At 46.0% G+C, this 21,048-nt stretch overlaps 1 protein-coding gene across 1 annotated transcript; it reads left to right on the top strand.

Moving 5' to 3' along the window:
* The first annotated feature begins 15,121 nt into the window (after window positions 1-15,121).
* Window positions 15,122-19,991, top strand: LOC138747844 (microsomal glutathione S-transferase 1-like). Its single transcript, XM_069907419.1, has 3 exons — window positions 15,122-15,427; window positions 16,914-17,014; window positions 18,069-19,991. The coding sequence occupies exons 1-3, from the start codon at window positions 15,311-15,313 to the stop codon at window positions 18,313-18,315; spliced, it is 465 nt and encodes a 154-aa protein (XP_069763520.1). The 5' UTR covers window positions 15,122-15,310; the 3' UTR covers window positions 18,316-19,991.
* Window positions 19,992-21,048: the final 1,057 nt, after the last annotated feature.

Here is a 21,048-nt window from a genome sequence, read left to right as displayed (position 1 = left end):
TTTGCGGGTGGTCTCGATTTGGTAGTAAATGAGGCCATGCATAGACATGTCAAATGTAGCAATGGTGAGTGCAATTAAAATTATTGGTCATTGGGAGGTTCTTGCTGTTGCAGTGGACAAGAGCAAAGGTGCTCAATGAAATATCTCCCAGTCTCCATCCTGTCTCCCCAATGTAGACGAGACAGCTTCAGGAGCCCCGGATGTAGCCAATGACCCCTAAATATATGTACTGCCAAGTTCAGGCCACAAATAAATTAGAGGAGCAGCATGTATATTCAGTCTCTAACCAGACGGTATCAATATATGAGGTCCAGGTGATTGGAGGGAAGGGGAGAAGTAGGGGAGTGGGAAAGTGTTGAGCGGGAGGGGGAAAGGTGATAAGTGGGAAAGAGGAGAGGAATGACGGGAAGTTGATATGTGGCCAATGGGGCAGTGAGAATGGGATTGGGGAAGGGATGAATGGGGGAACAAGGGAGGTGAGAGTGGAGTGAGGATAGGGGGGTGATGGGTGAAAACAAGAAAGAGGATTTGTAGGTGAGTAGAGAGTGAGCAAGAAAGGAAAAGAAGCATTTTTTAAAAAAAGTCTCATTATATTCTTTTACCAACTTGTAAATTTGGCTAAATTTAGGGTGTAGTGGTTAGTGCAATGCTGTTACAGCTGCCAGCGATCGGGACCGGGGCTCAAATCCTGCGCTGTCGGTAAGGAGCTTGTACATTCTCCCCGAGCCTGCATGGGTTTTCCACGGGGGGCTCCGGTTTCCTCCCACTGTTCAAAATGCACCGGGGGTTGTAGGTTAATTGGGTGCAAATTGGGCGGAACGGGCTCGTGGACTGAAAGGGCCTGTTACCGTGGTGTACATCTAAATTAAAAAGAAAAACATGTCATTTAAATTTAAATTGAAAACAATTTAAAACTCAGAGTTCACACATTTTTGCAACAAATTTCATCTGTTTTGCTCTTTAGATCAGACTGTAATTACAACATTTGCGCTCATTTTTGGTGTGGGAAACACAGGGGTGAATAATAACCCCTATTTAAAGGCTCTGAAACCTTCTCAATTGGAAGTGCAGTTTAAAGAAGAATGAAGATCGCTTGTAGTCAAGTAATAACTCGATCTCACTGGGATAAACTTCACACGCAGTAATTACAGCTGCCACACTCCACTTGGGGGAGTCACACATTCAGCAACTAGGTGAGATATAACTGATAAAATGCTGTGAAACTAAAAAATGTCAACGAACTGGATCTTGCGAGCTCATCGCTCCCAAATTTGTCAAATGTCTCCCTAATAATTCAGAAACATTCATAGAAAAGCTATTTGCACTTCAGTCTTTGTGAGAACAATGTGAAAATCCCTTCCACTAGCCCCAATATTTTGATGCACTTACTTCAAATCTGTTAGATAATTCTTGTTTGATTTTGCAGCCCTCACTGATGCGGAAGCCATTAATTCTCACATAATTTAACACCAAGACCCCCAGCAGCTCTCAACTGAATGACCAAACTCATTTTTTCTCAGTTATACGATCGCACAGATGCCTCAAGGGATCGTTTGAGGGCCGGTAGTGACATATCAGAGAATGTTAACTGGTTGCCAGAGCATACGGCAGCATGTAATTCAGGCATTTAGGGGCCCATGCAGTCATTTATGGCTTCAAGCTGTAAGACCTTCATATAGCCCCCAGACCAAGCAAAGGAGACAGAGGGAAAAGGGGAGGGAGACAGAAGGCACTTTCAAGCAGGGAAAACACCCATCTGTAAAGGCGGAGGTTCTTGGCCCTTAAGGCTAAAGGCATACCTTCTGAATGCACCATGGCTGGCTCCGAGGTGTAGATTCCAACCCTTCTCGGGGAAGGATAATCATTGTTGCACAATGGTTAGGGGCGGGCTGATGATGCCGTCCACCATCTCCCCACTCACCTCGTGGAGCTGGCGGGATCTGTTGGGGCCACTCTCTGCGGCTAAAAACACGGCAGAGCAATGGCCGTCTTCCCTACCCATAATCCCCCACACAGCTGGAACTGTTTTGGGAGCCACAGAGCGGTTCGAGCTGCGTGGGAGATTATGGGTAGGGAAGACGGCCATTGCTCTGCCGCGTATATATGATGTGCGGTGCTACAGCACCAGCTTCCCCACCTCCATCAGGTCCAGAGGGCACTATGAGGCTCCTCTTGATATGAATGAGATGCTGGAGAAGCCTTTTAGAGTTGTTGTGTGAAAGGTAAGTTTTAAGTGTTAGATCCATTCTTGTAGCCAGCCTCCAGGCGGAGGCCTGACATGAAATGGCCTAGAGAGAGAGAAGGCGTTTTTTATAGTGCAATGCTGCCTTGAAGGTGGCTCAATGAAAAGATGAATTTACCTTTTTATGGAGAAGGCCATCATTGCTTTTTCACTGAGCAGCATCTGTAGCTGTCTTCCGGAGCTGAGGGAGGTGGGGCAAGTGGTGCAGTCATGCCCCCTGTTGTTGTGACATCATCCATATGCACCGAGAAGGGAAAACGGCCTACATGTGAAATGGCAATCTAAGAGCAGGTAAGAGCGCTGGTGAGGGGTCTGGCAGATCTCCTGCGCAATGCAATTAGTGATATAATGATTAGCGATTTTAAAAAATCTCACTCCTGGGTTGCGGGCTGATAATGTCATCACGGCGTCATCAGCCCACCCTTTTCAGCGGTTTTGCCTTCACGGAAGAGGTGGAGAGAGTCACTCCATCTCTGACTCTACCCCACCCCCCCCCCCCCCCCGGTGGATCGGAGTTCATCTCCTGAATCTGTCCTCAGAGCTTTCAGCAAGGTAAGTGAAGTGATGTAAAGGCAGAGAATATCCACCTTTACATTCACTTTTTTTTAAACTATAAAAAGGCCTAGTGAGTGAGTGAGAGAGAGAGAACTACAGGAAAGAAGGAGAAATAGGGAGAGATTGGTGGGGGGGGGGGGGTGGTGCTAATGGAAACCGGAGAAGGTGATGATAATGCCATCTGCTTGGAGAGTGCCCAGATGGAATATTAGGTATTGTTCCTCCAAGTTGTGGGTGGTCTCACTCTGGAAGTGCATGAAACCATGGACAGACATTTTGGTAAAGGAATGGGGCAGAGAATTGAAATGAGTGGTCACTGGGAGATCCACGCTATTGAGGCAGACTTAGTTGAGGTCTGCATCAGATGGAGCACTAGATCCAGTAGGTGACCCTGCACAAGGTCTGTTTTGGGGCACCAAATGGTGGTGAGGGGGGAGGTGTGCAAGTGGAGCTCCTCCTGTGGCCATAGAGGTAGGTGCCAAGAAGGCAATTGGTAGAAAGGGAGGAATGGATGAGGGATTCATGGAAGGCAGAGGAGAGGAGCAGAGAAGATGTGCCTGGCGGTGATATCATGTAGTAGGTGGCGGAGGAAGATTCGTTGGATAAGGGTGCTGGTCCGGTGGTTAGTGAGGACCAGGAGAATCCTGTCCTTGTTGGGCATGGGAGTGATGGGGACCAGGGCATGTGTGCAGGTTATGCAGGTGAGGGCCAAGGTGACAGTAGTAGAGGGGAAGTCACATTGTTGGAAGGGGTCCTTTTATCCCTGATGCAGCTTTCCGACCTGAAACACCAACCATTGCTTTGTCTCCATGGATGCTGCCTGACGTGTTCATCTCTTTCACCAGTTGGCTTTTTGCTCGAGGTCCCGACATCTGCAGTCTCTGGAATTTGATTCGATATTTTCTTCATGAACTTCAGACACAACTCGAGTGATTGTTGCCATTACACCCTTCACGATTTAGTTACTCTTTGGGTTATGAGTGGAGGTTGGCCATTACAAAGTTGCACTAATTGCATGAGACATTCTGCATAAATCACACAAATTGCATTTGCATGCATCTGTAATGTGACATTGCTGTCTGCCAGTTATAAAAATAATTGGGGGTATTTAATTTATACATAGAATGGCCTTAAACGTACCAATGACCCCTAATGTTTAAATGACATCTCACATTAAAATACTTAATCTTAATTGGTACAGCTGTCAGTACAATGCTGAATGGTTCTGCAGAGCTTCAAGCCTGAAACTTTTGAGCGCTACTTTAATCTTATCCAGGTCTGACTTATTTTGTGTCCCACTCATTGCACTCCATGAATAAAATGGTGGGATAAATATGCAACCAATGTTTCCTCTTCTGACCTGACAGCGCAAGGTCATTGATGAAATAGCCGAGAAAGGCCAACTCGGACACTTCTACCTTTCCCTTCAACTTCTCTACTAAATCCACTCTTAATGAATTGAACATTGAACATTGTTTCCCTTGCAATGAAAGGACATTAATTCTATTTGATTCATATATTTTAATTAACCCTAGTCATTAATTTTATGTCACTGGTATCTGGGTTTGCTCATCCACAATTGTCTTCAAGCAGAGCCACCTTCTCAGGGCTACAGACCTTCTAGTGACTGTACCCCTACATCAGTGATGGGAAGCGATATCCGGCATTTGAGAGGCAATTTATTTTAACAGAATGAGTGAAACATTCATGCGGCAAGCTGCCATGCCAGAGGGTACAATCAGAAATTTAGACAGGGATGCATGGATTGAAACAGGTTAGAGCAGTGTTTCCCAAACTTTTTCGGCCTGCCACCCCCTTGGCCTCCAGGCCACAATTCAAGCACCCCCCCCCCCCCCACCACCACCCATACAACAGAGCTGGGAGCTGGGGTTTAGTGGTGGCACTGAGCATGGGTTTGGGGGAGGGGTTTAGTGGTGGCACTGAGCGGAGGGGGTTAGTATCAGCACTGAGCTTGGGGGTGGGGGTTAGCAGTGCCACTGAGCAGGGGTTAGTGACACCAGTGTAACATGGCGGCCACCAAGACCAGCTCTCGCGAGAAAACCTTGTGGCCGTTTATTTTGCTCACGCCAAGTCTGGCCCCAGAAAATTACTGCACTGGCTTCTTCATTAAACTTTGCAGCAGACTGAATAATAACAAGACTGAAAGTTCAGAACACCCTTTTTTCCCTTGCCACATTCTTGAATCTTTCCATCGCCCACAGTAGGGCAGCGGTACCCACTGTGGGAATCACTAGGTTAGAGGGATAATGGGCAAATGGGACTTGCTCAGATAGTTACCTTGGTCTGGATGGGCAAGTGGAACTGATGGGTCTGTTTCTGTGTGTGGTGATATGTAATTACACCACTAGGTCACCAGGGGTCATCCCAGTGACCTTGTATCTAAAGCAGTCCAGAGCTACAGCCTAGCCTTTCAGGTTTGTCTTGCAGAGAGACAAGACCTTTTAGTGTACATATTAGTTTATTAAAGCTGTCTTATACTCGCACTGCTGGTGTGGTTATTGTCAGTATACTATGTTACATAGCTCTATTACCCTGTGGTTCTAAACTTGGTCTCTTTCCAACAATCTTCCCACATGTGATTGTTTACACTGCAGATTCACTTTCAGAAGAAAGCCCTGGAACATAAAACACTATAGCATAGTATAGTGTCTTTGGCCCACAATATTGTGCTGACCTATGAAAACCTACTCCCCCAACCATCAAATCTTTCCCCACTTCACACCCATAACCTTTTATTTTTCTTACATTCATGTGCTAATCTTAGAGTCTTTTGAATGTCCCTTTTGTACCATCCTCCACCACCACCACCCCTGACCATGCATGCTAAGCACCCACTGCCCGCTGTCTAAAAAACCTAGCTCTGAAATAAAACATAATGCAATGCCTATCACAGGGCATTACTGAGATGCAGGGTGAGATCAATACAATTTGCCATTTTAAGCTCTTTATCCCAGATGCCAATGGTATATCGAAACTCATCTGACATTTACTGTCAATTATTAGCATGAGCGTTTACTTTTTATGCTGACTTCATAATCCTAATGGAGCCAGAGTCCAATTTTAGTGTCTGATGCAACTTAGCATCGGGATGAGGCAGGATAAGGCTGATGGAACTTAAACTTCCATTTAATCATGTCTTTGATGAAGGGCTAAAGCCCAAAATGTTGGGTATGCCTCCTTATCTTTGCTATATAAAGTACTCTGTGGACCAGCTGAGTTTCTCCAGTGTGGTGTTTGTCATACATTATCTTTACTCTGTATTCATTTTCTTTCCATCAGATACACCCCATGGCAACGCTCATCAGTCAGTTCTCTCACAACTTCAGTGACCCGTGCGCAAACCTGACTTCAGGTGTGCCAGCGTGCAGTATGCACCGTTCACTCTATGACCTTTGGTGTTTCCTCCTATAGCCCAAAAATATGTGTCCTGGAGGACAATTGGCTGCTATAAATGGTCACTGATGCTCAGATTGAATCTGCAGGGAGCCAACGGGAATGTGGGGAGAGATTATATGGGATTGACGTCGTGGCTCTCCCTCAAAGTCGAGGATGATGGACTATGTTCCGTTGATCCACAGAGTGAAGAAGCATGTACTTGATGTTGCACTCCAAGAAGTACACGATACTTCTCCAATCAATCAACTGCTTCCAATGGCATGGAAACCACGACAATTGGAGCTGATGGATTTGTCCGCCTTCACAGCCGTTGAGCTCAAAGTCACTTCGTCCGCCTGTTCCACCATTGAGGGCTTCACCCTCAACCTTACCACCATGGGTGGCCCTACCAGGAACACGGCTCCAGGCGGCATTGCTCTCGGGATCACAAGCTTTTCCACCACGACACGGTGACAATACACGGAAAAGATGTAGGAATAATGTAAGTGAATGTTTTTTGGTCAATGTAACTTGGTGGAACAGACAGGCCTGTTCCCCGGCTGCATGACTCAGTATCTTCAACTCTTTGACTGTCTACCAGAAACCATTACAAAGTTACAAATGATGAAGAAATAACATAAATCCCCCTCAAAGGCTTCCAAGGTCAACTTATTCCAGGAACGCATATTCCCACTCCTGACGTTCTGCTTGGCCTCTTGATCGTCTTGGGAAACAAAAGGATCAAATGGCAAAGCAGCCAGTGGTTACTGAGAATGAAAGTGGTTGAAGTTCCAGAGTTTTTCATCTGGAAACTGAAATGAGTGAATGAGATCATGGTCCAGTTTGTTCATCAATGGCATTACACAACCCTCAGGCTCATGCTCGTTGATATTTGAACTCTTCCCTAGAATCAACAGTTAGCCTCAGACAGATATTGACAAACTCTTTATTCCTTGTATAATTGTGAAAATGAGTCAATTATTCCTCCTCAAAATAAGGGGAAAAATTCAACCAAACTTATCCTCTATTTAGGCCAATCGTGAGAAATGCTTGGCCATGAGGGGAAACTCTGCAACCAAATCGATGATTAATTGAAGTTTTTAGGTTTTATGCAATTTTCTTTTTGTACTAATACAGGGGCCAACTCCATTACAATATTCAGAGGATTGCTTCTAATTTTGTTGTCAAATGTCTGTAATGAACTTAACACTGTGAAAGTTTGCTGTGCATTATCTTTTTCTTTGAACTTCATGTTGGGTGCACGAAGAAGTGAATTTTGCCCTTAGCAAAAAGCAAAATTACGGCAATCTTCATCTTTTAGTCCTAGATGAACCAATGCATCCTCTGACTGATCCTATCAATGGTCCAATCCAAGGTCAGAGCAGTGAACAACTCTTTCGCACAGTGCTTTTTTCTGCCTTTCGAACACTGTGTGAAAGTATCAAAGGCAGATTGGTAGGGTTTAGACTGAACTGGCTTTGATCCGCCAAGGTAGGTACCCTGAGCGGTGGAGTGCATTGGAATCGCAGATCTGGCTTTTATCAGTTCTGTGTGAACAAGCAATCTAGCTTCCAGAAACGTGTATACAGCAGTAATGCAGCTTTTCAGTGTAAAAAGGGCTCAAATACAGAGGTGGCCATGCACCCTGATTGAAATTGAACGTTTGGTGCCACTATTTCACTTCATTTGCAACAAACAATCCAGATTGTCACAAGCTCTTCTGCTTCCAAGGCAAACCGGTGGTTTTCACAATCCTGGATATCTTTGTAAATTTTACAAGTAACAAATATGCAACTTGTCACGTTCAAGTTTCCTTTTATTTGTCACGTAATAATAAAAAAAATGTAATACAGTAAAACACCTGGTATCCAACACCTATGGGGGATTGGTAGATGCCAAATAAGTGTATTTTCTGGTTGCTTGAGACTTCCTCTTACAATTCCAAACTAATACACCTGCATTAAGAATAAACAGTTTAAAAGACAAAAAAAACCCAAAAATACCGTACTGTAATTACAATGAAGAAATTTCACTAGCATAAATATATAAACCTTAAAGTATTTTTATTTTCAGTCACATTCTTTGAAAACATTTAACGGTTGCTGCACATGCAGGATCCTCCCCTTCCACGGAGCCGCCCAAAAGAGGAACAAAAACATCATAGATAATTAACTCCCTCTTCTCCCAAATTTACAGATTAAAGCCTTTGACTCTTACTAAGCAGGGTCCTCCCAAAGGCCGCACCATATTATACATATTATACAAATATAACTTTAAGGCATTCTGCTGGATGAATATCTGCTCCCATCTTCACCAAAGGCTTACATGTTGCTTCAGAGAATACTTACCTTCTACCATTTTAAACTTGTGCATGTTTTTTTACCTCTTATTTTACTCATATTTATTTTAACTTTTCAAAGCTTGCTTTCCTCAAATTTTCTGCCAGTTGCTTGAATTCTGGATACCAGATTAGGATTACTGTATACACATTTGTCTGTCGTGTAAAGGCAAACAAAACATTACCATTAGCATTGCCTGGTGTCCCCAGAAATAGAAGAGACACTGAGTGGTTGTGGATTTGCCTCCAGTGCTCCCACAGACTCCAGTTCAAACCATTGCTAACTCGTGCTCCAGATCCAAATGATTAGAAAATTTTCAGCACCGGTAGCCCTTCGAGAGCCCTTCTTACTCTCTCTCGGATCCCGGTTCCGATACCTGGTTCCCATGAGACAGTCGCCAACCGGCCACAGCCCTGTGTGAGTCCTTCATTCACAAGTCACCAACAGCCTGCCTGCAGCCTGTAAGGGCCCTTTAGCCACTAAGCCTCTAGCTGGTCCAGTGCTGTGGTCGCCTTCCCTGTAGGGTCGTCTTCCAGGCTTCTTCTGAACGGTGGGAGGGCAGGCGCTCCCCTGTGCACTGGGCCAGACCGCTGGTTCCCCAGAGTCTGCAGCCTCTCGTGGTCCACTCTTTAGCACAGACACTGTCATTGTGGGCTCAGACACCTGTACTTGCAGGATGCTAAAAAAATTGACCCTGCATCAAGATATTATTGACCACACAATGTTTCTTTGTAAGTAATATTTAATTTCAAAGTAATCGTCTTTTTCTTTATCAGTGTTTGCTCAGTTCTGCAAGAAACGCATGATATGAACTTTCACACAGAAAGTTACTTTTTAATTTAAACCATGAAACTTCTTTGTATTCAGCCAGTGAATATATAAAGTGAAGACTAAAATGCAGAGTGATAACAAATCAAGCAAGGATTTCCTGCCACGTTCGATGTTAAGGCAGGAGGTACTGCAGTCACACAGGAGACAGTAAATTGAAGAATCAAGCAGGGAACCCTTACACTGATGAGAGTCATCCTATTTTGCAAATCTGTTCTCTCAGCAGGTTTTGGAAACTTGAACAATGTGCTATTGACCATTCTCATAAAAGGATCTTTCTTTTCCTCAGCCAGTGAGATAACCCGTCATCCAGTTAAGTGTTGGCAGGATCCATGGATTGGATATAGAATTCCCTCTGCAGCATGTGACTGGGAAAAAAATCCATCATCAATCCAATCTCAGTTCAGGGTCAAAGGTGGCTGAAAGTGTCAGAGATGTCTGCATTCTGTTCTGTGAAGACATCAAAATAAATTTTGCAATCCCAAATTTATACACTGAATTCAACTTTACAAACTTCCATAAACCAATAATGGACTCATTCCTTGCTTGATTTGTTATCACTCTGCATTTTAGTCTTCACTTTATATATTCACTGGCTGAATACAAAGAAGTTTCATGGTTTAAATTAAAAAGTAACTTTCTGTGTGAAAGTTCATATCATGCGTTTCTTGCAGAACTGAGCAAATCGAGTGTTACAAGATGTGCCTATGATGTAGTTTCGAAAGAGGTCATTGATAAGGACCTTATCTGGAAATGCCACAGTATGACACCCTCATTTAGAGAACATTCTCAACCTTTTTCTGGCAAGCTCCAAGCTAAACCTTCGCAGCCAGAGCTGTCGACAGAAGAGACATGCTAAACAAAAAAGTTGGGCTCCAATATTTTAAGACAGATGGATTTTTGTTCCATTCCCACAAAGGTACCAAAGTACAACAGAAGCAATTTAAAAGAGATTTTTCAAAACCTTTTGTTAATCAATGTTCAGACAAGTGGAAACATAACTTAGAGTCATAGAGTTTTATAGTAGGGAAACAGGCTCAACATGTCCACGCTTAGCCGCACTAGTCCAATTTTCCCATATTCCTCTAAATCATTTCTATCCATGTAGCTGTTCAAAAGTCTTTTAAAAGTTACAATTGCACATGTCTCTACCACTGCCTCTGGCAGCTCATTCCATATTCCCACCACCCTCTATGTCAACAAGGTGCCCTCAAATCACTTCTAAGCTTTTCCCTTTCAGCTTAAATCTTTGCCCCTACCCTAGGAAAAAGACCATGACTACTTACCCAATCTAGGCCACTCGCAATTTTGTAAATCTCTATTCAGTCCTCCTTTTTTCTTAAACCAAAAATAGACTTTGTTCACAATAAAAAGCTTATAAAGTCTCTTCCCACCCTTAGTTTTGTATCCATACATTTCCATCACTGTACATTATTACATTCAATTCTATTACCACCACTTCTCCCCACTCGGTTGTTTGAGGAGGCTTCCTCTCAGACTCAGCCCCTCAATGCCTGGTGATGGACGGACCTCTAGACTGTGGTTCTTCCCCACAGCACACTCACGTTAGCTGTGCCAGGCATCAGCATGTACTCGTGCGGCCTGGAATGTGGCAGCATTCCCGTCCCAACATCTCTGGGTGCTGAAAGACCATCAGGTTTCGGGCAGACCAAAATGCATCTTTCACCAAGATGGTGGTCTTCCAGCAGTTCAGGATGTCTGACTCTGTGCACATCCCCACGAGCAGCCCATAAATCAGAAAGTCCTTTGTCATGTTGCCAGGTACGAACCATGACAAGGACCCTTGCATCAATCTCCACACACTCTTTTTCTGCAAAGAGCTCGGTGACTGTTATAAGCTAATAAAAGCGTTTGTTCTGCCTCTGGTCGTGAGATCTTTTATTCGCTCTACAATTTTATTAGCTTATTCCTTAAACAATGGAAGCGCTACTCAAGCTTGGTATTCTGCTGATAGACCCCCCCCGCCCCCAAACGCGGCTGAGGATTTCACGTACTGAGTAGACTGCTTCCAGGCCTACCTGAATGTGACCAGAGACATCTTCCACACTGATGAGCTCAGGAGGTCTGCACTCGTTTCGAGGGTAGAAACAAAAGGGTGTGCAGACATCAAGGACTGCACTACATATGATCCTGCCATTGTGGCATTGAAGGCTTGGTACCTGATGTCACAAAACAAGGTCCTAGTGAGGCAATGACTCACTCTACATCACCAATGGCTACCTGCTGGATCTGTGGACGCTTGTCAAAAAGTGCAGATACGAAGCGGCTACAGGCCACTTTCATGAGGAGGAACAGATCTGGGACACTAGTCACGGGGGTCCGCTCGAGGTACATGAAGCAGTGACTACTCGAGTCCGGAAAGAAGGATCTGGCTAGCCATGTTGAACTGGCCAAATCGCTGAAACAGGCCAAGCTCGAGAAAGTCGACTGTGAAGGCAGCGGGCTCGCCCACCCAGCTGGCCTCTTCCAAGGACCGGCTGCTCCTGCTACCTCAGCCTAACAGTTGCCACTTCCCGTGCTAGGGAGTGCTTTCTCTGTTTCAAGAACCAGCTTCCCCAATCTTATTGCCTGACTAAAGACTCAGTGTGTTCCAGCTGTGGCAAGAAAAGTCATTGGGTTTGTCACGTGAGGGGAAGCCCGGGGAAGTCCACGGCCTGCGCCGCACCTGTTCCGATTCCAGGCCCAAGCCACCTGCCCCGAATTTACACAAGCCCACTTGCTGTGCTACATGCTGATGAAGTGTGGGAGTGAGGAAACAACATGAAAAGGCTCAGCGGCCATCTTGCCACAACCCAAATTCAAACTCGATGCCATCATCATCAGAGGTGTCGATTTTGCTGCGCCACGAGGTCGACACCATCTTACCCACACAGGGCAACCCAGGATGGTTGGGGGGGGGGGTCACTTGAATGAGGAGTATTGGGTCTCCGGGGTCCTAGCCTTAATGGTCCGAGATCAGGACAGACCTCACCAGCTCAGCAACTCCATAGTGACTGTGAACGTAAAAGCCTAACTGACACAAGCTCTACTGAAAGCTTCGTAGACTCACGGACTGTGCAAAAATACAACCTAAAGATGTTTCCTTCCAGTTATTGTATATTCCTTGTGTCTCATTTGCATTCTATGTGAATTCAACAACATTGTACAGTGCATCTGTCATTTGAAGGGGGGGGGGGAGGCGGCGAATTTTTCCTGTATACACTTGATGATTTGTGTGTTCCGGTGTTGTTGGGTCTGAACTTCCTGTGTCACCTTAAAAGCGTGACCTCGTATTCTGGTCCCCTCCCCCACTCTAACGGTTCGGAACGGAGGGCCCCTAAAATCAGCCTCTCCACACTGAATATCGACCCCTCACTTCTCTTCCCAAATCTGTCCTCAGACTGTTAACCTATTGCTACCAAGAGCAGGAGGTAAAGCACAACAGATTTCATAAAGTCTGAGACACAACGTCTGCTCGACGAAGGTATCATCGAACCTGAGCACCAGCTTATCACTTGGAGAGCGCAAGTGATAGTGGTAAAAGAGGAAACAAGCCCAGGCTAGTAATTGACTATAGCCAAACTATTAATCGATACACACTCCTGGACGCATAACCCCCCTGCTCGAATTTTGGACATGGTGAATGATATTGCGCATTGTCAGGTCTATCTGAACATCAACCTGAAAGCTGCTTATCGCCAGCTGCCAATCCATTCTGAGGACCGTCCATGTACGGTATTTGAGGCTAATGGTCATCTCTAGTAATTTTGGAGGCTTTTAATTACCTCCGCGATCACATTGTGAAAGCCACCATGCTTGTGGTGGACAAGAATGTGCCTTTCAAGTGGAAAGCGTCAAACAGGTGGGTAGGCCAGTTGCATTTTTTTAATGGAGATTCCAAGGCCACAAATTCCGAAACCCATCTGTGGAAAAGGAGGCTCAAGTCATTATAGAAGCCATGAGGTACTGGAGACACTACCTGGTTGGTAGGAGATTTACGCTTCTCACTGACCAGCTCTCTGTTGCATTCATGTTTAATAATGTCAAGAGGGGAAAAATCAAGAATGACAAGATTGCTGGGTGGAGGATTGAGCTCTCCACCTACAATTATGACATTGCTTATCGGACAGGAGCCCTTAATGGCCCTCCAGATGCCTTATCCAGAGGAAGCTGTGCCTCTGCACACACTGGTCAATTACACTCTCTGCATAATGAGCTCTGCCATCCAGGGGTCACCCACTTGGCTCATTTTGTCAAGGTGCGCAATCTGCACTACTCCATGGAAGACGTCAGGGAAACGACCAGGTCTTGCTAGGTCTGCACGGAGTGCAAGCCACACTTCTACCGCCCTGCAAAGGCGCACCTGATCAAGTCATCCAGGCGTTTCGAATGGCTCAATGTCGATTTTAAGGGACCTCTCCCCTCCACGCATGGGAACACTTTCTTCCTCTCTACTATTGATGAGTACTCCCGCTTGCTATTCCATGTCCAGACATGTCCACTTTGTCAGTCATAAAAGCCAAGATTCCACTTTCGCCTGTTCGCCCTGTTCGGGTATCCCAGCTATATTCATAGTGACCGTGGCTCATCCTTTATGAGTGAAGAGCTATGTCAGTACCTGCTGGCGAGGGGCATTGCATCCAGCAGGACTACTAGCTACAACCCCTGGGGGGAATGGGCAGGTTGAAAAGGAGAATGCTGTCAAACTGGCCCTGAAGTCAAAAGGCCTTCCAGATTCACGCTGCCAGGAAGACCTCCCAATGGCTCTGCATTCCATCTGGTGGCTACTATGTACTGTGACCAACACTACTCCTCACGAGTTCCTATTCAATTTTGAAAGAAGGTCGTCATCGGGAACTACACTCCCTGTGGTGATATGTAATTACACTAGGTCACCAGGGGTCATCCCGGTGACCTTGTCTATAAAGCAATCCAGAGCTACAGTGTAGCCTTCCAGGTGCGTCTTGCAGAGAGACAAGACCTCTTAGTGTACATATTAGTTTATTAAAGCTGTCTTATACTCGCACTGCTGGTGTGGTTATTGTCAGTACACTCCCAACCTGGCTCACCACTCCTGGTCCAATCCTTGTCAGGAAGCCCGGAGCGACCGCGCCCCGGAGCGACCGCGCCCCGGAGCGACCGCGCCCCGGAGCGACCGCGCCCCGGAGCGACCGCGCCCCGGAGCGACCGCGCCCCGGAGCGACCGCGCCCCGGAGCGACCGCGCCCCGGAGCGACCGCGCCCCGGAGCGACCTCGCCCCGGAGCGACCGCGCCCCGGAGCGACCCCCAGTCATTCTCGCCACCCCCAGTTAGGGTCCCAATTGAGGAGGAAAGTGCCATCCCCTCCACTGTTGAGCCGGAGATCCTGCCCGCCTCTCCTCCCTCCCAAGGGGACCAGGAGACCCAAGGAGCTCAAGGCCTTCCCACATTTAGGCGCTCCACCAGCATCTTCAGACTCCCAGATCGCTCCCATCTGTAAATTTGGGGTCAAGCCCAAAGTTCTCCAGCATGGAGTTTTTCAACCCCCTGAAGTTAGTAAGGGATTACTTAAAGTGGTCCGTGAGTGGAGAGAGAAAGAGAGAGAAAAAGTTTGAGGACCCCTGGGCTCAAACTCCACCTTCCCGCCCAGGGGCGCGTGAACTTCCTTGCTCCTCTCGACGCACAGATTTCACGCGCTGCCAGGATTCCACTCGCGCGCAGAAACGTCCGGCCAGGACGCTCGAGGCGACGCACCAGCCCGCTCTGGGAGGAGCGTCCCGCAAGGGAGCGGTCCTCCAGTATCCCGGCGGCCCAAGCGGCGGCGGCGGCGGTGGTCAGTGCGAACTTGGTCGCCCTGGCTCCGCGCTCGTAACCCGAGGGCGGGCTTCAACAAGCGCAAAAAAAAAGTTTATGCCCGTAACTGGGTCTCTTCTTGTAACCCGCAGGTGTTGGTAGAGCCCTAGTTTTGGGAATGGCGGATTTCATGAAGAGCGAGGTGTTCCTCGCCTTTTCCACATACGCCAGCGTTATGCTGGTGAAGATGTTGATCATGGGACCCCTCACTGGCTACTTCAGGATGTCCCGTGGGGTAAGCAGAAACTCCCCCCTTCTGCATGCTTTATCCTTTTAAAAACATTGATAATTTAAAAAAAACTCCCGCAAATAACCCAGTAAATGGCACAAACCACATCGACATAAATTGGAAATGGAAAACATGACCATAAATTATTTCTTAAAACATTAAATCTAGGATTTGGATCAAATTAACAGATAACACGTTGAATCGACCGCGCCCCGGAGCGACCGCGCCCCGGAGCGACCGCGCCCCGGAGCGAACGCGCCCCGGAGCGACCGCGCCCCGGAGCGACCGCGCCCCGGAGCGACCGCGCCCCGGAGCGACCGCGCCCCGGAGCGACCGCGCCCCGGAGCGACCGCGCCCCGGAGCGACCGCGCCCCGGAGCGACCGCGCCCCGGAGCGACCGCGCCCCGGAGCGACCGCGCCCCGGAGCGACCGCGCCCCGGAGCGACCGCGCCCCGGAGCGACCGCGCCCCGGAGCGACCGCGCCCCGGAGCGACCGCGCCTTGGAGCGACCGCGCCCCGGATCCACAGTTGACGCATTGAATCTAATTGGCGCGTTGGATCGAGGCATTGAATGAACAGTCAACACATTCGTCACAATATATCTAAAGATAATGTTGAGAAGAGAAATCAAAAACCCCAGTGGGTGGGGAAGAATTAAAAAAATAAAAACCTGAGATAAAAATGTACTTTCTTTTAAAGTAAGTTATAAATAACATTTCCTTATTAAAAAAGGGGATTTTTATTGGATCCCTTAAGTCTGAAAATTGCGTAAGGACATGCAGTTTTCCAAAGCGCATGGGAGAGGCAGCGGTTTTAAAATGCAGATTGAAGTGGGCTTGGACCTCCTTTGTATTTCCTAACCACTGTTTGCCTTGTGCTCTGAGATTAGTAAGGGATTACTTAAGGTGGTATGTGAGTGGAAAGAAAAGGTTTGAAAACCACTGATATAAATTACGTATAAAGTATGCATCCCCAAGAATCAGTGAGGCTATTGCATCCTTCCATGTACTGAGCTTGTCTTTTTTTTGGATTTTTTCTTTTCTTGTAATCACAGTAATTTAGAGCATGTGCTCTTTCATAAATTTTCACGTAGACAAACTCCATACAGACAGCGCCTAATTCGAACCCAGGTTGATAGGTGCTGTAATAGCCTTGTGCTAACTGCTGTGCTGCCTGTGGCACCTATTTTGACTGCGGCTATGCTCCAATTTCCAGTTTTCATTCAAGACTTGAACATCTTCAAACATGTAATAATCAGGAAGTAAACCTAGTTTTTGAAATGTGACCTTTTGTGCACTTGTAATAAGCATCCTACTAAAAAAGGTTTTATGCCTTTTGTTTAGAGTACAGATCTATTTAACTTAGCGGTTCAGTCTGTTATTTATTGTGGATGGCATCAGGGTCCATTTCTGAAATTACTGTGTTTTGGAAGATAATAAAAATGGAGTATTCCTAGATTTGTACCTCTTTTGCAAACCTGATTTATGAACAGGCCTTTAGCAATCCTGAAGATGCTCGAGCACATGGTGGCACGGATGAAGAAAGCAAGAAAAAGTTGATGACAACTAATCCAGATGTGGAGCGCGTGAGAAGGTGAGGCCCACTTGTTATTAAAAAAAACCCAATTCTTTTAAGGCCCTGGTGAGATTGTGCTGTAGATTTTGTCTCTGGGTCAGGTTTCTCACCTAAGGTAGGATATACTTCCAGCCTTTCACGGATTGATTCTAGGATTTGACTTGAAGTGGTGTTTTGTCACATGATAAAATATTAAGCAAACTTCCGGTCTTCTTGCATATAGAAGAGCGAGAAGTAATCTTGGTGAAACAAAATCATTGATTGGAGATGATGCAATGATGTTTCCTTTGGCTGGATTATCAGAATTCATAGCCTCAAAATAAAGGGTTATCCACATGATCGAGATAAAGATCCTGCATATTTACTTAAGAATGGCGGGAACCTTTGGAATTTCCCATGTAAGAGAATTGAGAAAGCTTACTTGCTGGCTTATTTTGAAATATAAAGTGATATGGATGAATGCAGCAAAATGGTACTGAGGTAAAAAGAAACTCCATCCCACCTGATCACACTATTTTCACTCCCCCGCTCCCCACGTCTTCTGACGGTCAGAAGATACATGAGCTTGGCAACATAACCTCTAACTTCAAGGACAGTTTCTTTCCTGCTATTGTCTAACTTTTAAATTAACCTCTCATTGGCATAAGATGATGCCCTTTCACTGTTTTATGCACACTTTGTCAATATACCCTTTGCTCTGACTTTCTGTATCACTACACCCTGTAATTTTGTTCAATGTACCACCTGCCGTAATCAAGAATGGGCTGATTTGCCATATAGCATGCAAATAAAAGCTTTTCTCTGTATCTTCATACATGTAACAATGAACAATTCAAGCTGAAGGTCAGTGGTGATGTTAATGAAAGGTGGAGTGAGTGCAAGAGGCTGCATGGCTGACTCCTGCCTCATTTTCTCGGTCACAGCGCAGAAGAGGCCCTTTAGCCCAACTTGTCCATACCCATTTGTGTTCTCACTTTGCCTTTTAGCACCTTATAGTCACATCTCATCAATTGAAGCTGTTAACTTTGGTGTGTTTAAATCAAACTTATATATTTATTTATTCTCTTTGCAGATGTCATCAGAATGACCTGGAGAATATCATTCCATTTATTGGCATCAGTCTCTTGTACACCCTCACAGAACCTAACTTGAGCACTGCGTTAATGCACTTCAGAATCTTTGCTGCTTCCAGGATCTTGCACAGTATTGCTTATCTGGTGCCACTTCCACAGCCCTCAAGAGGATTGTGCTGGCTAGTGGGTCTGGGAACCACCTTTTCAATGGTGTACAGGGTGCTGAAGGCAGGAATGCGCCTTTGAATAAAAGGGGCAATTATTCATGAAGCAAACGAGCTGCTGGAGGAGCTCACTGGGTTATGGCTGCATCCATGGATGGAAACGCTCAGTCAACATTTTGGGTCGGGACGCTACTAAGACCCGGGTTCTGACCTGAAACGTAGACTGAGCATTGCAGTGGATGCCGCCTGACTTGCTGAGTTCCCTCAGCTTTTGTCTGTTCAATTAAGATTCCAGCATCTGCAGTTTTGTTTTTAAAGCATTCTTTAACTAAGTGCTCCCCTCCCCAAATCCACTCTGCGGTTATCCTCCATAATCGTACCCAACAATAATGATGAAAGGTACCAAACTGCTGTTTGTTGGCAAAGTGGGATGAGAAGGAAGACAAACTGCAGGTAGCTTTAGTTCTGTGGGTATGAGCTGAGCTGGTGGCAGTTTTTCTTCAGTCAAATGGGTATCTGCTTTTTGCTTTGTAATTATTGAATGGCAGCTTCCATAGTTCATGCTGTTATTTCTGTTCTTCCACCACCCATCGCTGACAAATGCAGCCAGAAATGGAGTCTTAATTTCTTGTAAGCAACTGGCCCAAGAATAACATTCTGGCAAAATCCAAGTGTAGTGTAAATGCAATTGAGCCAACAGCCTCTTGGGTGGTTCTAATTTAGCCCACGAGAGGCAAATTCTTGTGTGTTGGGGTTGAGATGTGAACTTTTTTGGGGGGGTGGGTGGTGTGTGTGTTTGAAATAATTTTTTGATTTGTAACCTGAGTGGTTTGTGAAAGGGCATAAACGGAATAAGATCTGGTGATTATACTTCACAAACACCTTTCACAACCCCTGATTCTGGGATTGGGTGGACCATGTTTGTGGAAATGTCAAAAGCTGGGTGGTGCATTCTGTTTTTCTATAAAGTTGGCAAATGTTGGATCACTTTGAATTTATGGTGAAGCAATATTTGCTAATTAAAGTGCTTGAGTGTAACTTCCACAGGTTTTCTCGTAATCATCCATGCAAACTAATGGACAGTGCTCTTAAAATGGGGCAGAGACTGCCTCTGAGCTGGCTGTTGGGTTGAGCAGAATCCCCTTCCCTAATGCAGTAATTCTCAACCTTTTTTCTACTCACATACCACTTTAAGTATTCCCCATGCAATAGATGCTCTGTGATTAGTATGAGATTACTTAAAGTGGGATGTGAACGGGAAGAGAAGGCTGAAACCACTGCCTTACACAACATCCTTGAAAGCTTCCCAAAATTTGCTTCATTATATGCCATCTCCTAAGCTTGCCACTTGCTGGGTATCTCTACCAGCTTATTTGTTTAAACACATATTGTCAATAACCATTGCTTGGTCCTTCCTGTGACGCCACCATCCCTCTGCTCCATGGTGGGTACGTACACTATCCTATCCAACATTTATAAGGCGTGTATTCAGATGTAATTGAACAATTTCAGTTTAAATTCTGTATTTGTTGTAAAGGCAAGAAAATTTGTTAAATGACAATTCACCTTTTTCTTTGCATATTACATTAATAAGTGCTTGAATTAAATGTTTTCTTGAATAAAATGCTACAGAATCAGAACTTATTGCCTTGATTAAGTCACGAAATTCTATGTTTTGCTGCAGCGTCATAGAGCAAATCTTCATATTATAACCATACAACATGACTATTAAACAAAATAAAGGTGCTTGAAAATTAAGACAGTGTCTTTGCTTCATTGATTATTCAGGAATCTGATGGCAGTGGGGAAGAAGCTGTCCTTGTGCCACTGTGCGTTCATCTAGGTTCCTGTACCTTTTTCCCCGATGGTAGCAGAGTGAAGACAGCATGGCCTGGGTAGTGGGGGTCTTTGAGGATAGAGGCTGCTTTCTTTTTAAAGACATCGTCATTTGTTGGTGTCCTTGATGGAGTGAAGTCTGGTGCCTGTGATGTCGCAGACAGAGTTATCTCTGAAGTTTATTCTTTCCCTGAGAGTTGGCGCCTCCATACCAGGCAGTGATGTAACCAGCCAGAATGCTCTCCACCGTACAACTGTAGAAGTTTGAGAGTTTTCAATGACATACAGATTCTCCTCAGACATCTCAAAAAGTATAGCTGCTGGTGAGCCTTCTTTGTGATTGCAACAACATGGAGGCTCCACGACAGATCCTGTGAGGGTGTACACTGGGATGGTACACACTGAGGGTGGTGTACTGGGAGGGTACACAGTGAGGGTGGGGGGCGTACACAGTGTGAGGGTGGTGTACTGGGAGGGTACACTGAGGGTGGTGTACTCAGTGTGAGGGTGGTGTACTGGGAGGGTACACTGAGGGTGGTGTACTCAGTGTGAGGGTGGTGTACTGGGAGGGTACACTGGGTGGTGTACACTGGCAGGGTGTACACTTGGAGGGTGGTGTACTGGGAGTACACAGTGTGAGGGTTGTGTACTGGGATGGTGTACGGAATGAGGGTGGTGTACTGGGATGGTGTATGGTATGAGGGTGGTGTACTGGGATGGTGCATGTTGTGAGGGTGGTGTACTGGGAGTGACCACTGTATGAGGATGGTGTACTGGGAGGGCACGCTGTGTGGGTGGAATTCTGGGAGTGATCACTGTGTGAGGGTGGTGTACTGGGAGTGCAAGCTGTGTGAATGGTATACTGGGAGTGCATGCTGTGTGAGTGGTATACTGGGAGTGACCGCTGTGTGAGGGTGGTGCACTGGGAGGGTGTACACAGTGAGGGTGTTGCAGTGCGAGAGGACACTGAGGATGATGG

The sequence above is a fragment of the Narcine bancroftii genome, chromosome 13 (assembly GCF_036971445.1).
Source record: "Narcine bancroftii isolate sNarBan1 chromosome 13, sNarBan1.hap1, whole genome shotgun sequence".
Classification (NCBI taxonomy): Eukaryota; Metazoa; Chordata; class Chondrichthyes; order Torpediniformes; family Narcinidae; genus Narcine; species Narcine bancroftii.
The sequence above is the reverse complement of the archived record's forward strand: the minus strand, read 5'-3'. Positions and strand labels throughout refer to the sequence as shown.

Excerpts from the sequence above, each read along its gene's own strand:
- LOC138747844 (XM_069907419.1), top strand. The coding sequence starts at position 15,311 with ATGGCGGATTTCATGAAGAGCGAGGTGTTCCTCGCCTTTTCCACATAC. Across the intron at positions 15,428-16,913 it reads ACTTCAGGATGTCCCGTGGG|GCCTTTAGCAATCCTGAAGA; the intron begins GTAAGCAGAAAC and ends ATTTATGAACAG. Across the intron at positions 17,015-18,068 it reads GATGTGGAGCGCGTGAGAAG|ATGTCATCAGAATGACCTGG; the intron begins GTGAGGCCCACT and ends TTCTCTTTGCAG.